This window comes from Carcharhinus amblyrhynchos, chromosome 5 (assembly GCF_965287045.1).
Source record: "Carcharhinus amblyrhynchos chromosome 5, sCarAmb.v2.hapA, whole genome shotgun sequence".
NCBI classification, from domain to species: Eukaryota; Metazoa; Chordata; class Chondrichthyes; order Carcharhiniformes; family Carcharhinidae; genus Carcharhinus; species Carcharhinus amblyrhynchos.
Genome location: NC_137328.1, coordinates 93,479,348 through 93,494,032, shown reverse-complemented (window position 1 = coordinate 93,494,032; position 14,685 = coordinate 93,479,348). Strand labels below are relative to the sequence as shown.

Sequence of the window (14,685 nt, the reverse complement as noted above, 5' to 3'; positions counted from 1 at the left end):
TCAGTAATTTGAATCCTTTCTCGACCTTTTCTGTACTGAGGGCAAGTTCCATGAAATGAGTGCATCTTCAGTTTTAAAATCATTCTTTGAATTTTTCTAAAGCATTAGTCGTTGTTTGCCAAAATTTTGTGGTGCTAATCCACCAGTGTCCTCACCAGCTCCATATGTATCTTTATTAAGACTACTTAAGACAACTTGTTGACAAGATCTAATTCCTATCAGCCTGCCAAGATTGCAGATATCCAAGATCCTAGTTAGTTTCTGCTGTCTAAAGACTTGTGCTTTGTAGGAGTTTCAAAGAAAGTTGCACATAAATCTCTGATTAAGAGTGAAGGAAGGTTACATATTCCCAGACTGGTAAAAATTTATGCCATATGATTTAGTCTTCCCAGATGAACCATAAATGTTCTGTTGAAGATTATGGAGGAAAATCTAGAATAGTGGTGGGCAACTTGCGGCTTGGGGGTCAACATGCAGCTCATCTGGGTTTTGAACACGGCCCAAGAGACGTTTTGTTGACCATTGCCCAGATGACCATATTCCACTGGTTTCCATCTGCTTATATTTTTTTCTACGAATATGACTAAAGTGATAAGCATGTAAAGTTGGAGCGCATGAAGTGAGCTGCATGCTGATTGACATAACATTGACTGTGAGAGCCATGCTCTGCATCGATAGTGCAACTATTTGTTTTTATTATTTGAAGTTGATAATTTTATTAACGTATAACTGATTAAGCATATCCCATAATGTGTTGTGAAATAATTGGCTTGTATTAAATGTATTCAATTTTATTCATGGGGTCATGGCGAGTGAACAAGCCTGATTTCAATCTCTGCTGGGAAGGAGGGCCACTCATGTGACCGCTCACTAGCCTTGGTTGCCCATCACTGATCTAGGGTCTAATATTTATAAGTTACGCCTGATTACTAATGTGATATACAAAAATATTGTTCCATGTTTGTTTTAAATTGGTACATTGAATTGGTATCTCTGCTAGAAGCACTACATTATTCCTCCTGTACCTAGGAATCTTGTTCTCCTAAATACAGGAGAAAATGCCTCTGTGCTGTCATTGATCATGAACCTAGCGAGCAGCAGCAGTTTCTATTTTTACCACAAAGGGGATGTGAAATACCACATGGAAAATTTGTAATTTGATGCTTGAATGTCTGGAACCATTTCCCTCCTGTGAGGAAATGCAAATTTTTGACATTTTGTATTTTCTAGTGGTTTGTGGTCCACATGGGCATTATATTTTTCCCTACTTAAAAAGGAAACATTCCCTGAATTTTGTAATTTTGCGAATGAAATTTAAAAAGCATTTGATACGTTTTTCTCTCCAGTTAGTTTTAGTCAGATCTATAGGCAGTAAATTGTTGAGTTGAACACGTTCCTTCCAAATGTCTGTATGAGCTAGCGATGGATTTCTAGGGATGAAAAGGGATGGTGTGGGAGGTTTTTGGAAGAAGGATTTATTACTAGGACTTGCTCCTTATTCTATAATGAAATAACAGGGTAAACTTAGTGAGGAGCCTAGAGAGAGATCATGGATTGGGTTGACTTGTTATACCATGAACAGGAGCCATGGAGATATTGTTGGTTGGTTGATTTGATTTGATCATTTGATTTGATTTGATTCATTATTATCACACGTCCCCTATTTCAAACTGGCTCCATTGTTCTTCTCCCCAGGTTTAAGCTGGCTCTCTATTTTTTCGCTTGCTTCAACTAACTGTCTTAGTTTAAGCTGGCAATGATCTTTGCTCTTCTTCCAAGTTTAGGCTGGCTGTTTGACTCTCCATCTGTTGACACTGGCATTCTCCTTCCTTCCTCCACAATTCCTACTTTCTTCCCAGTTTCTCTGTCCTCTGAAATCCCATTTTCAACTTCTTTTTCTTCCCTCTCAAAGCTTTCCTCCCTCCTCAAAGCCACTGCCCCATTTCTCCACATTTATCTTCCTGCCGCATTATATTTTCCCCCTTCCCTTTACATTGCTTTGACTTTTTACTTATCTGTTCTTGTGCATTCACCATTCACAAAGCAGACTGTAGTTTGTATCTCCTGAGAAGTGCTTTAGCAAAGTAAATCTTTTAAAACTAGATTATTCTTTTGTTGTGTTCCAAATATATTTGGCAATTTGTTCAACATTGTGACTTACTCTATCAACATGATTACCACTTGACATTAAATTATTATTTTTTTTAAAAAGGTGTAGGATAGAAACAAAACAGATTTAGGCCGATAATAACATTAACTATACAGCTGAGATAGTTGGTCACTAGATTAAGAACCATGTGAACAGAACACTTGGTTTGGATGGACCTCAAGAATGTGCTAGCACTAGTATAGCAGAAATATTTGGCAACTCATTTGAAAAAAATTGTGGTTCATGAGGACAGAAAATATGATGCCAAATTTAAAAGGCATGTTAAGGATAGTTAACTAGGGACCAGTTTAGTCTCACATTGGTCCAATGGAGAATTTTACATAGAATTGCCAAGGCCATGGAGGGAAAGGTGGCACATTGGTTAGCACCGCTATCTCAGTGCCAGAAATCCAGTTTCCGGCCTTGGGTGACTGTCTGTGTGGAGTTTGCATGTTCTCCCCGTGTCTGTGTGGGTTTCCTTTAGGTGATCAGGTGATCACTTCCAAAGATGTGCACGTTAGGTGGATTGGCCAAGCTAAATTTGCCCCTTATTGTCCACAAACGTACAAATGGATTAGCTGTGGTAAATGTGCAGGGTTGGTTAGATATGGGGAGGTGCTGGGTAAGATGCTGTTTTGGAGAGATGGTGTAGACCTGATGGGCCGAATGGCCTCCTTCCTACACTGCAGTGATTCTATAATAGTGGAATACTTGTGTACGCCAATTGGTAAAACTTAGCATTTGTGCCTGCCCTGCTCAAAGGCATGTCCTTTGGCTCATTAACTGCTGGTGCTTCATCCTGAGTCACTTCTTTGGCAGTTTTTCTTAGTGCTGCTTTGCCATTGCCTTTTACTGTCAAAGGAGTGTAAGGAGATTGAGAAGCTGGAGCTGGAATTAAACCCATGCCGTTGGTGTTATTCTAAATCTCACACTAACTATCTAGCCAATTAGGTTTTGAAAGTAGACCAAGTCAGAATGGGAAAGTGAGAAATGTAGTCTGTGTCTTTTACTCCATCTGTATTGTATGTCACTTTTCAGTAAATTTGATTTTTTTTTAAAAAAACCTTCTATTATTGCTAATCAGTTGGGACATACAGCCTACGATCCTGGCATTGTATAGGCACTGAAGTTATACATGGCATTGCTCAATTATGTGGTAGTGGAACATCTTTTTGGATTGATGGCAGCATGCTATTAGTGAAAAATATCATTTGTGTGATCACCAAGAAATGGCTCACTTAACCTCTTGTTCAAATTTTTGATATACTTCGCTTTTCTAAGGTAACATGAAATAAACTGGGAATAACTGGTTTATCAAATCGAGCAATATGTTACCCCTTCTCTTCATAATAGGCAGATTACAGTCCTTACTCAACCAGCCTGCACAAACTCAAAAAAAATGCCTACTGTTAGGTGTGATTTTGTGATGGGACAGCACTTGCTGGACAATCTTGAGTATGCTAATAGCTACACTAATAGCCAATTTAATATCAGTACGATAATACGCTTGCTAGTAGTGACATACATTTACATGCAGTGGCCTGTTTTCTGCAATCAAAAGGAATATGTTCAAGCATTTTGTGTTTTTTTGAATGATCTGAATTGCTTTTTCCTTGGCAATGAGTTGGCTGATCAGAGTCCACTTCTAGCCAATCAACTATGGTGTAAATTGTCATGATCGTTTGAATGTTGACATTCTTGCATATGTCGTGATAAACGGAAGACAAAAAGCTTTGGTAGCATGTCTCTTTTCAGCAACATTCAAGTTCTGTACTATCAAACAACTGTTTAAATGAAATTATTTCTGCAATTTCATTGTTCAATTAAGGAATTACAGAAGATAAATAGGAAAACACGTTTATATTAAAATTAATCGTACAAAGACATCCTGGTACTAGGAATAGAATGATGTTTATTTTCCACCTGAATAGCTGTAAGCTCAAACTCAGTACTTTGCCTGTCATTCACGTGTACGCATAGATTGGAGGGTTTTGGCTAACACTTAGTGGAGTGTCGTACAAAAATTATGGAGTTACTGTTCACTTTCTGTAATAGTGAATCAGCAGCCCATTTACATTTCTTAGTTTTATTTCCATTGAGTTCAAATAAATTTAAATCAGCAGAGATGTGAAAGATGGCTCAATTGCTATTATTGTACAAAGTCAAAATTATCATCAGTGTGCTCTACCTCAATTTACATTAACCATGTCTCCAATTAATATTAATGATTTTATACCAAGTGACGACATTCATCAGTACTATTTGGCTTCAAAGATTCTTTGGGAGGTCCTGATGTACACTATATAAATGTAAGTCTTTCTTTATAGTATCGTTGAGAAATACATCTTTTATTAATTTCTTTCTCATTGTAGCAGAATTCCTAAAACTGTAGGTGCACTGGTGTTTAAATTCAGTCAATATAGCAATACTCTAATTTAGTTAAAAGTCAGGTAAACAAATGCATGTTTTGCTTGCATTTCATATATTACTCACGTATTCAACATATTTCCAATCCATTTATTCTCTTTTGGTCCCAAGAGAACCACAATATAACCCTTGGATATGTTTGATTCACTGTCACTTCTTGGTTTACTGCAAAATATGGCAAATTAATAAAGATGATGATCTCCCCATTACCACTCTCCTCATTTTCTCAGATGACCTAGTTGTGAATAACCATCTCATACACCATAGAAACTGGACCAAAAATCATATTTGAATCCATGTTCTCCAAAGGATCTTGCAAGATTATACTTCTATAGTGCTCTGTCACCACTTACAAGCACAAATAAGCATTATATCCTGCAGATACAAAGTCAGTATGTTACATCAGCATCTGTAATGCGAATAACAGTGGATTGGGCCAGTGCTGGATCCAGTTTCAAGTGATCTATGAGGGCCTTCTACTTGCATGATCTTGCCAGAGATGTTAAGAGGCCACCTCCTGGAGTCCAGTTCACTTAAGGATGGCAATGGATTGCACTGACTGGAGGACCAATGGGACTCCCTAAAACGCTGGATGGTCATGCAGATGTTGGAAGGAACCTACAAGGGCACTCCAAGATTGAGACACCCTCTGAGTACTTCAATCAAACTTTTAAGAAACTGGTTGCATCTATCAGGCCAACATTGTGGAGGGGAACTCTTTCACAGTAAGGCCTGCAGCTATTCTTGCGGCTCTCTATCATCCCTCAAAGTGTGGTGGAGCATGGAGAATGGGTGGAGGATGCATTTGAAGCAGGCCATGCTGGCCCCCTTTCCTGGGCTGCCATCTCCAGGTACCAGCCGAGCTTCTTCCTCTGCCAAGAAGGCCTATCTTCTGTTGATAAAATCCTGGTAGCAGGCCACCTTTTTATTTTGTTTAATCATTCATGGGATATGAGTATTACTGGCAGGGCCAGCATTTATTACCATCCCTAATTGTCCCTGTGAAGATGGTGGTGAGTTGCCTCATTGAACTGTTGCAGTCACAAGTGGGCCATAATTGCTTATCATTAGCTACCCACCACTCTACTGGGAGATGTAGCTGATGCTAATATCACCCTGCTCCTAACAAAATTGTACTAAGGCACAAGGCATGAAAGTTTCAAGTCGAAGACCCAGGGCACTTATTCCCAATCTTCCCAATTTTCTCCCACCTCCTAATCTGCCTCAATTAGGCTGGGAAGATTCTGCCTGATGTAATCAATGGCAACCAAGAGATACTGAGTGTATACATGCATATTCTTACCGTTTTAGTCATTGCAATCCTAGAACATAGAACAGTACAGCACGGTACAGGCCCTTCGGCCTTCGATGTTGTGCTGAGCTATGTCCAAACCCAAGATCAAGCTATTCCACTCCCTATAATTCTGGTGTACTCCATGTGCCTATCCAATAACCGCTTGAAAGTTTCTAAAGTGTCCGACTCCACTATCACAGCAGACAGTGCATTCCACACCCCAACCACTCTCTGAGTAAAGAATCTACCTCGGACATCCCTCCTATGTCTCCCACCATGAACCTTATAGTTATGCCCCCTGGTGACAGCTATATCCATCCAAGGAAATAGTCTCTGCACACCCACTCTATTTATCCCCCTCATCATCTTATAAACTTCTATTAAGTCACCTCTCATTCTCCTCCGCTCTAAAGAGAAAAGCCCCAGCTTTCTCAACCTTTCCTCATAAGACAGGCAAGATCCTGGTAAATCTCCTCTGCGCTCTCTCCAACGCTTCCACATCCTCGTTATAGTGAGGTGACCAGAACTGCAGACAATGTTCCAAATGTGGTCTCACCAACGTCCGGTATAGTTGCTGCATAACCCCATGGCTCTTAAACTCAAACCCCCTGTTAATAAACGCTTACATACTATAAGCCTCCTTCACGGCTGTATCCACTTGAGTGGCAACCTTCAGAGATCTGTGGATATGAACCCCAAGATCTCTCTGCTCCTCCACATTCCTCAGAACCCCTACGGTTGACCCTGTAATCTGCATTCAAGTTTGTCCTACCAAAATGAATCTCCTTGCACTTATCAGGGTTAAACTCCATCTGTCACTTTTCTGCCCAGCTCTGCATCCTATCAGTGTCTCTTTGCAGCCTATAAGAACCCTCCGCCTCATCCAATACTCCACCTGATAGACAAATGCACGTTGAATTAAAGCAAAATTTTGAAAACAGTTGGAATGCACAGTGAATATGTGTCAACAAGATTAGGATACATTATGGAGAATTCCTTGATGCCTGTTAATATATGAAGAGGATGACATTTTCCATACAACATCAGTTTGTTTTAACTGAGAACTTGACTAAAATTAAATTTCCTAGTTTATTTTCCATTGATGCAGTCCTTTGCCATGTAACTCTTTCCTTTTTTAGAGTTAGCCATCTTATAATATTTCAGTTTTTATCCACAAAGCAACAGCACTTATGTCTTCTGAGACATAAATGTGTCTGTATCTTGATGTTCTGTCCCTTCCTTCTCGATCCACTGCTCCTAGTTAACTACACCTTTTATATTAGTCGCTGTTTCCGGATTACTGGGCTCAAGTTTCACACTCCTTCATTTCATATGACTTGTACATGTAATGGGCATACGCACCTGCATGTTTCTAGATAGAATGGCTACACCGCTTTAACTTCTGTAACCTTTCACTTTGTCATGATGTGGGTATGCCGGCGTTGGACTGGCGTAAACACAGTGAAAAGTCTGACAACACCAGGTTTTAGTCCAACCTATTTATTTGATAATATACTCACAAGCTTTCGGGTTAGTCCCTTCGTCAGGTGAATGGAGAGTTCTGGCCTCAGACAGAGCATATAAAGCACAGACAGTTTAGAGATTACTGATTAGAATGCGAATCCTTACACCTAACCTGCTGTTCAAGACCTGAAGTGGCTGATAATGTGAGTGGAAGGAGCACTGATCACAGTTTAAAGAGATGTGTATTGTCTCCAGACAGTACAGTAAGTGAGGTTTTGCAAACCCAGGCAAGTCACGGGGGTTACAGATAGTGCGACATGAACCCAAGATCCCCGTTGAGACCGTCCTCATGTGTGCGGAACTTGGCTATCAGTCTCTGTTCAGCGACTCTGCGCTGTCGTGTTTCACTTTCTCAGAGATTAACTTTCAATTTCACAAATATGCCCTTCTACATATGTTAGACAAAATAATATCAGAACTAGAAATAGACTAAGGACTGAAGATTAGAAACTGAAAACTGAGAACTGGAGACCACATTGAATGTCAGGGCAACTGAGGATGCAGCATTGATAAGATCATACACATCTCAAGAATAAATATTAAAATAATGTCAACTTGCCAGCTCTTCTCTCGAACATTTAGGGAATTGGTTCTCAAGTTAGGAGACCTGCCTGACAAGATACTACAACTTGATGTATTCATTGAACAATGTGTATTAGCCAACATTACAAACACATCCATCATTATCCTTAGTTATGTCTATTCCACAGATAACGAATGGATCCAGAGATGGAGGACAAAGTGGCACACAATCAGATGGGATTCCTCAACATTGATTCTAGGCTTCATAAGTTTCATGGATACATGATAAATAAAACTGAAAAAAAAACCTCTGGCTGATTATTGCCTACTGTTAAGCAGTATTTAATTGGAGATGGTTCTTGATTATCAAAGACTAATTGTCTGATAAACAATCTGGCAATTTAGAGACTGTGGAAGGGTTTGAAGAGGTATGATGAGGTAGAACTGGATGTCAGTATGCATTCAAAAACTGACATGTTTTGAATGATGCCACCAGTGCAATATGTAGTTAAGAATTGTGGGCGTGGGGGGGTGCGGTGGTGGACAAGATTCTTCAGCATCTCTCATGAGAGAAACAGTTAACATTTTGAGTCTAATATAACTTCTGGTGAACAGGAGAAGATGCTAGATTACCTGAACATCCCGTGATGGGTATGCAACTCCTCACATACTCTTTGGAGATCAGTGCTTATACTATGAACAGTCTGCTTCAGACAACTGAGGGAGTCTTGAACTCTTTTCAGGGTATCATGTTGCTCTTGCATTCATCCTGTGTTTCCATGAAACTGGCTATGAGATTGACCATTCTTTCATGTTTGGGGTTCATGTGATCAAGCCCCCTAGGCAAGAGCTTATCATCGCAATTGACTCTTCCACTCAAATTGTATGAGTTCTTACTGCTTCAGGGAACTCCACAAGATGTTCAAAGTACTGAGTGCCAAAAGGTGACTCTTGAGGTTGTAATAGGGCCTCATTGTTACTGCCCTCCCTATTCTGAGAGGGACTGTGCTTAGATGTTTCTGGTTCTGACATCTTCTCCTGCCCTTCACCACATGCCACTTACTTTATGTGGGCTACATCCATCTGAAGTGCAAGTATCTTGTAATAGATAGTGGGCTGGTCAGATGTGATTGTGCATTTCTTCCTTTTCTTGGACCTTTGTGACACAAAAGGAGGTGATTAGAATTAGTCCTTAATATTTTGAGAGCACGCGTGGATCCAGGCCATTGCCTTCAACCAATCTTCGCAGAACCCTTATCATGCAACCCTTTGCACTCACCCTCAAACTAATTTCCCCTCCGGCATCGCCTCCACTATTGACACCATGCATGAAAGTGCTTCAAACACAACCCTTGTCACTTGCTATAGGCGATTCACCATCACCAATAAAGAGCTTGATTGGAGCTCTTATTACTTCCGTAGCTGTCTCCTCAATGTTACGAATTGCCAGTAGCCTCAAGGAACCACACCCAGTCTGGGCCATCTCTCTGACTTACTGCAAGTGCAACATAAAGACAGATGTAAATGCATTATGTCGTGCTGCCAGGAACAATGGTTTTTGATGTAATTATTCAGATGTTAACCCTCATCTGCTTGGATCTACATGAATGCCTCAAACATATGTGCCAAGGTGCAACATGCAGATGTCATCCAACATTGTCTGCCTCTGTGTGCTTCTGCCAAACAATTTGTTGTGCCAGAGCACAACTGGTCATCAAATCTCTTGTGGCAACGGGTGCAAGTGAGTTGATGTTCACCTGCTGTGGTCACAGTGGATATAATCCCTTGCCACCCTCTCTTTATCACAGTAGGCACATTATACTTGCCTGTGGGATATATGGTCTCCCTTCTCCATTGCACATCTTTGACCAGAATCTGAAGGTCCTGGTCACAGAAGGTGGATGTCACTTCTCCCGTTTCTTCAACAGTTGACTTCCTCTACAATATCCTGGTGTAAGAATGAGCAAAGCACATGGGCAAGTAAGGATTCCAGCTTTGTTAATCACTACACCATAATCTCTGTCTACTCACACGATTCTTTAGCTCAACACTGGTTGATGCTGGCGGGAGAATACAGGATGGCCTGGCATATATTTCTGGCATGCCAACATGGTTTGTTGCATTCCCGAACACAAGATTCTGCTGATCTGTACTCTGAGTCACACTGGTCTGTGAAGACGTGCTACTGTGAGGGTTGTGGGCAAGGCACAACTAAATGACCACGCCCTAATTAATAGATGGTGAAAAGGTAGGTGGAAGGGCAAAGATTCTGCTTGCAATGTCTAAGAGATTGCACCAATTGGAGGCCTTTTTATCGAGGTGGGAGCATAGAGTCAGGAAAATGAGATTAGCACACCTTAAGTGGTAGTTACTGTCAGTGCAGACTTGATAGGCCGGAGACTTTTCTGCGCTCTATGAATCTATTATTCTCTGACTCAAGGCACTACCAAAGTAGTGAAAATCCAGGCCAATGGGGAGCCTAAGTGATGCTGGCAAAATGTTTTTGTGCTGGATAATCACTGAAAGTTGACCTGACTCTGTGTCTCCAAGGCCCTGGAAAAATGACCCTTGTGTTTCAGCAAAATGCTTCCTTTCAATGTGTATAAAAGTAAAATCCTATTTAATGATAAAACTGTTTGATTTAATGCCCTTTCTTTTGCATGATGTCTAACTAGTAAAACTGTTGAGAAATAGAAAATGATTGCTATCAATGAAATGTGCAAGCGCCAATAAAGTTTATTTATTTATTAGTCACAAGTAAGGCTTACATTAACACTGCAATGAAGTTACGATGAAATTCCCCTAGTTGCCACACTCTGGCTCCTATTTGGTTCAATACACCTAACCAGTGCGCCTTTCAGACTGTGGGAGGAAACCTGAGCACCTGGAGGAAACCCATGCAGACACAGGGAAAACGTGCAGACAGCACAGACAACGATCTAAGCCGGGAATCGAACACTTGGCGCTGTGAGGCAGCAGTCCTAACCACTATGCCACCCCTCTACAATATCCTGGTCTAAGAATCAACCAGAGAAAGGGATGAAAGTATTCACTAAAACATTTGCATATTTTGGAAAAATAGTGCTAATAAATTTGAGGTGACATGCGTCTGTAGATATCATTCAAACAAACAAATCAAGAATGTGGAATGTTAGGAAAAAGTGCCAGAAGTTTGATTTTTTTTTGGTGTTCCTTTGAATATTTGTTTCAAAGCATCATTAAAGATGTTACCACAATTTTTTAATGACATTTAAGTTGTGCAGTGCTATGATGTGCATGTTAAATGTGTTTTTCTAATACATTTCGCTTTCATTGTGAGCTTCTTTAACTTGACGGTTAATGTTGAGCATTTCCATTGGTGAAGTTGAAACCCTCGTGGATGGCTGCCTAGCCACCTACAAAACCTCAGAACGTGCAGAAGTTCCATAACACGTATCTATGACAAACTTTACTTGATCATCTTGGCTCATAGCTTCTCTGCTTGTGGAGAGGGAAGGAGTTAGACTTCTCCACCATGGTGGGCTCGCAGCACTTCTTTCGATCAGTCCATCCTGGATTTTCAAGGGTCCTTTAAATTTCGAGGGCTCAAGTGATTCATTGCTGTTTCAAAATCATGGAACCAGAATTTGCTAGAAGGTGGTAATGAGTAGCACCCACAATAAGTTAGACGTGCCTGTTCAATTTCTAAAACCTTTTTGTTCATGGGAAATCAAATCTGTGCAGCTGGAATTTTACTTTCCCCCTGGGCCTGCGGTGATACAGGGTTGAGGAGGTAAAATTTGACAATGGACTCATGACTGCTGGCCCACCTGTTTCCGCAGATATTTTACCCAGGTTGAGGGAGGGGCCAGGCAGCCCACTCACCCTTGGGCTAATTAAGGCCCTTAAGTGGCTGATTGGGATGGTGCGGTACTGTACCACAAACTAACTCATCATAAGTAAAGTCTGCATCATTAAAAGTTGTTGTGTTTTGATTTTTGGCAGCTGTTTCGAAACTGTCAATGGAGGTGAACCTATAGAATACTTTGACTTCTCCTGCTGTTTTCTTAGAAGTATTCATTACAATGGTTTGCCATTTAGCTCATGTAAAAACAATTGAATGATTTTAATGTTCTTAAAACTGATTCTTTTTAGAGATAAATACGGATAAATTGTATGTATTTTTCATTCTCTCTGCAAAAAGATGAAGCTATATGGAGTATTAACAGAAGTTTATTTCTTACAGTGTATTTTGGGACCTTTACTGTGCGGCACCTGAAAGAAGAGAAACTTGTGAACACTCAAGCGAAGCAAAAGCCTTTCACGATTATGTAAGTCATAGATCAGATCTGGGAATCCTTCAGTGATGTCCATTGTCATATCAGAAGCCTGAAATTTAGTGGTTTGAATGTATTGCCCCACACTGTGATCTAGTACAAATCTTAGTTTTAGCCAAGTTGTGAGAGACAAATTTCTGCAAGGAAACTTTTGTGTTCAAAATGGGTTTGCCAGCTCACTGGAGGTGTCTAGTGGACTGCAACAAGGTTTTGAGTTGTAATTATAATTTGAGATGTGTTGCAGAAGTAAAAACTGATGAAAGTAAGCTATTTTTACTTGCAAAATTTCTTGACTTTCTTCATCCTCTGTTTTGAAACCTTGATCATTTTGCCTTATTTTAACTTCTTGCACTGATTACTTGGTTCGGAGCTGGTGCAATTTTGTTTTTGTGAGCAAGTATCTGTCTGTTAATTCAAAGCTTTTGATTATTAAGCTGTGCCATTGAATGTTATACTCAGTGTGCCATTTATTAATAGTTGTTGGGTATAATTGATCCCAATGATTTACTGAAAAATAAAACACAGGTAGTGAAATATAGTTGCTTGACGTAGTGATGCATTTTTTTGGTACGCCACCAAAATCGATTTGTGTATCTTTACTGTATAGTAAATGGGCTGAATTTTGCATTTTTTTGTTTTTGAAATAAAGACAATATGATACTTTAAGAAACATGGCATGGTAAAGACTAACACGGTTCTGTAAGTTACTGAGTTCAGTGTAAAGGTGGGTTGACCTCTATACATAGAGTCATAGTCATATGGTGCAGAAAAGGCCATTCGGCCCATCAAGTCTGCACCGACGATAACTATCACTAAATTCGCAATAATCCCATTTTTCCAGCAATTGTCCCATATTCTTGAATGTTATGATATTTCACGTGTTCGTCCAAATCGTTTTTAAAGGTTGTATGATTTCAGGCTTCCACTACCTCCTTAAGCAGTGCATTCCAGATTCTCATCACCCTCTGAGTAAAAATATTTTTCAAATCCTCTCTGAATCTCCTGCCCTTCACCCTAAAACTATGCCTCCTTGCGATTGACCCTTCAACCAAGGGGAGCAGCTGCTTCCAATTCATCATGTCCATACCACTCAATCTTATGCACATCAATCATATTTCCTTCAGCCTTCACTGCTCGAAAGAAAACAATCCAAGCCTATCCAGGCTCTCCTTAAAGCTCAAATACTTCATCCTAGGCAACATCCTGGTGAATCTCCTCTGAACCCCCTCTAGTGTAATCACATCCTTTCTATAGTGAGGTGACCAGAACTGTACACACTACTCCAGTTGTGGCCTAGCCAATGTTCTGTACGGCTCCAACATAACCTCCTTGCTCATATACTCTTGTTCCATGACTGATAACAACAAGTGCCTTAAATGCTTTCTTAGCTACCCCATTCATCTGCTCTGCCACCTTCAGGGATCTGTGAATAAATGCTGAGCTTCCTAGTGTCCTGCCATTCATTAAATACTCCCTTGTTACTTCTTCCAAAGTGCATCATCTCACATTTATCAGGGTTAAGTAACATCTGCCACTGCTGTGTCCCATCTGACCAACCCATCTATATCTTCCTGTAACCTATGATCATCTTCTTCACTATTAGCCACTTTACCAATCATCGTGTCACCTGCAAACTTACTTATCAGTTATGTATATAATAAACAATAAGGGATCCAGCACCAAATCTTGTGGCACGTCACTGGACACTGCCTCCAGTTACTTGAGCAGCACTCTACCACCATCCTTTGTGTCCTATTGTGGGACCTTGGCAAAGGCTTTGCTAAAATCTATATAAGCTGCATCAATCATTTTATCGAAAAATTCTGTCAAATTTGTTAGGCATGACCTCCCTTTGGTGAAACCATGCTGACCATCCCTAAATAACCCATGCCTTTCCAAGTAGAGATTAATTCTCTCCTTCAGAATTTTCTCCAATAATTTCCCTACCATTAATGTGAGATTCATCAGCCAGTAATTCCCTAGTTCATCTCCACCACTTTTCTTAAATTCAGGAAAAGGGACTGTGAGGGCCTTGAACAGTTTGACATAGGAAGTGAGGAGGTATTAGAGGCTTTGATGGGCTTAAAAATGGACAAATCCCCAGGCTGCTGTGGTAGACGAGGCAGGAAATTGCAGGAACTCTGGCCCTCGCCCTTCTTGAAAACTGGAATTACGTTAGCCATCCTTCAGTCCTCTGGTACTTTTCCAGTGGCTAGAGAAGAATTAAAAGTCCTTGCAATTTCTTGCCTTGCCTACCTCAGCAGCCTGGGATGCAAATCATTTGGCTGGGATTTGTCCATTTTTAAGCCTGTCAGAGCCTCTAATACCTCCTCACTTCATGTGTCAAACTGTTCAAGGTCCTCACAGTCCCTTTTTCGGAATTCTATGTTGTCTTTTTCCTGAGTGAAGACTAATGAGAAGTATTCATTTAGCACCCTTTCAATGTCCTGCAG

The 14,685-nt window shown here is 40.4% G+C and overlaps 1 protein-coding gene across 7 annotated transcripts in view; it reads left to right on the top strand.

Annotated features, from left to right (window-relative positions):
- The window catches only part of LOC145343183 (single-stranded DNA-binding protein 2), a 406,347-nt gene that overhangs the window by 143,496 nt on the left and 248,166 nt on the right, over positions 1-14,685 (top strand). For all 7 annotated transcript variants that reach the window (XM_080189193.1, XM_080189192.1, XM_080189190.1 and 4 more), the window contains exon 4: positions 12,142-12,226. In XM_080189193.1, coding sequence (XP_080045319.1) covers positions 12,142-12,226 — 85 coding nt within the window. The remainder of the gene's footprint in view (positions 1-12,141; positions 12,227-14,685) is intronic.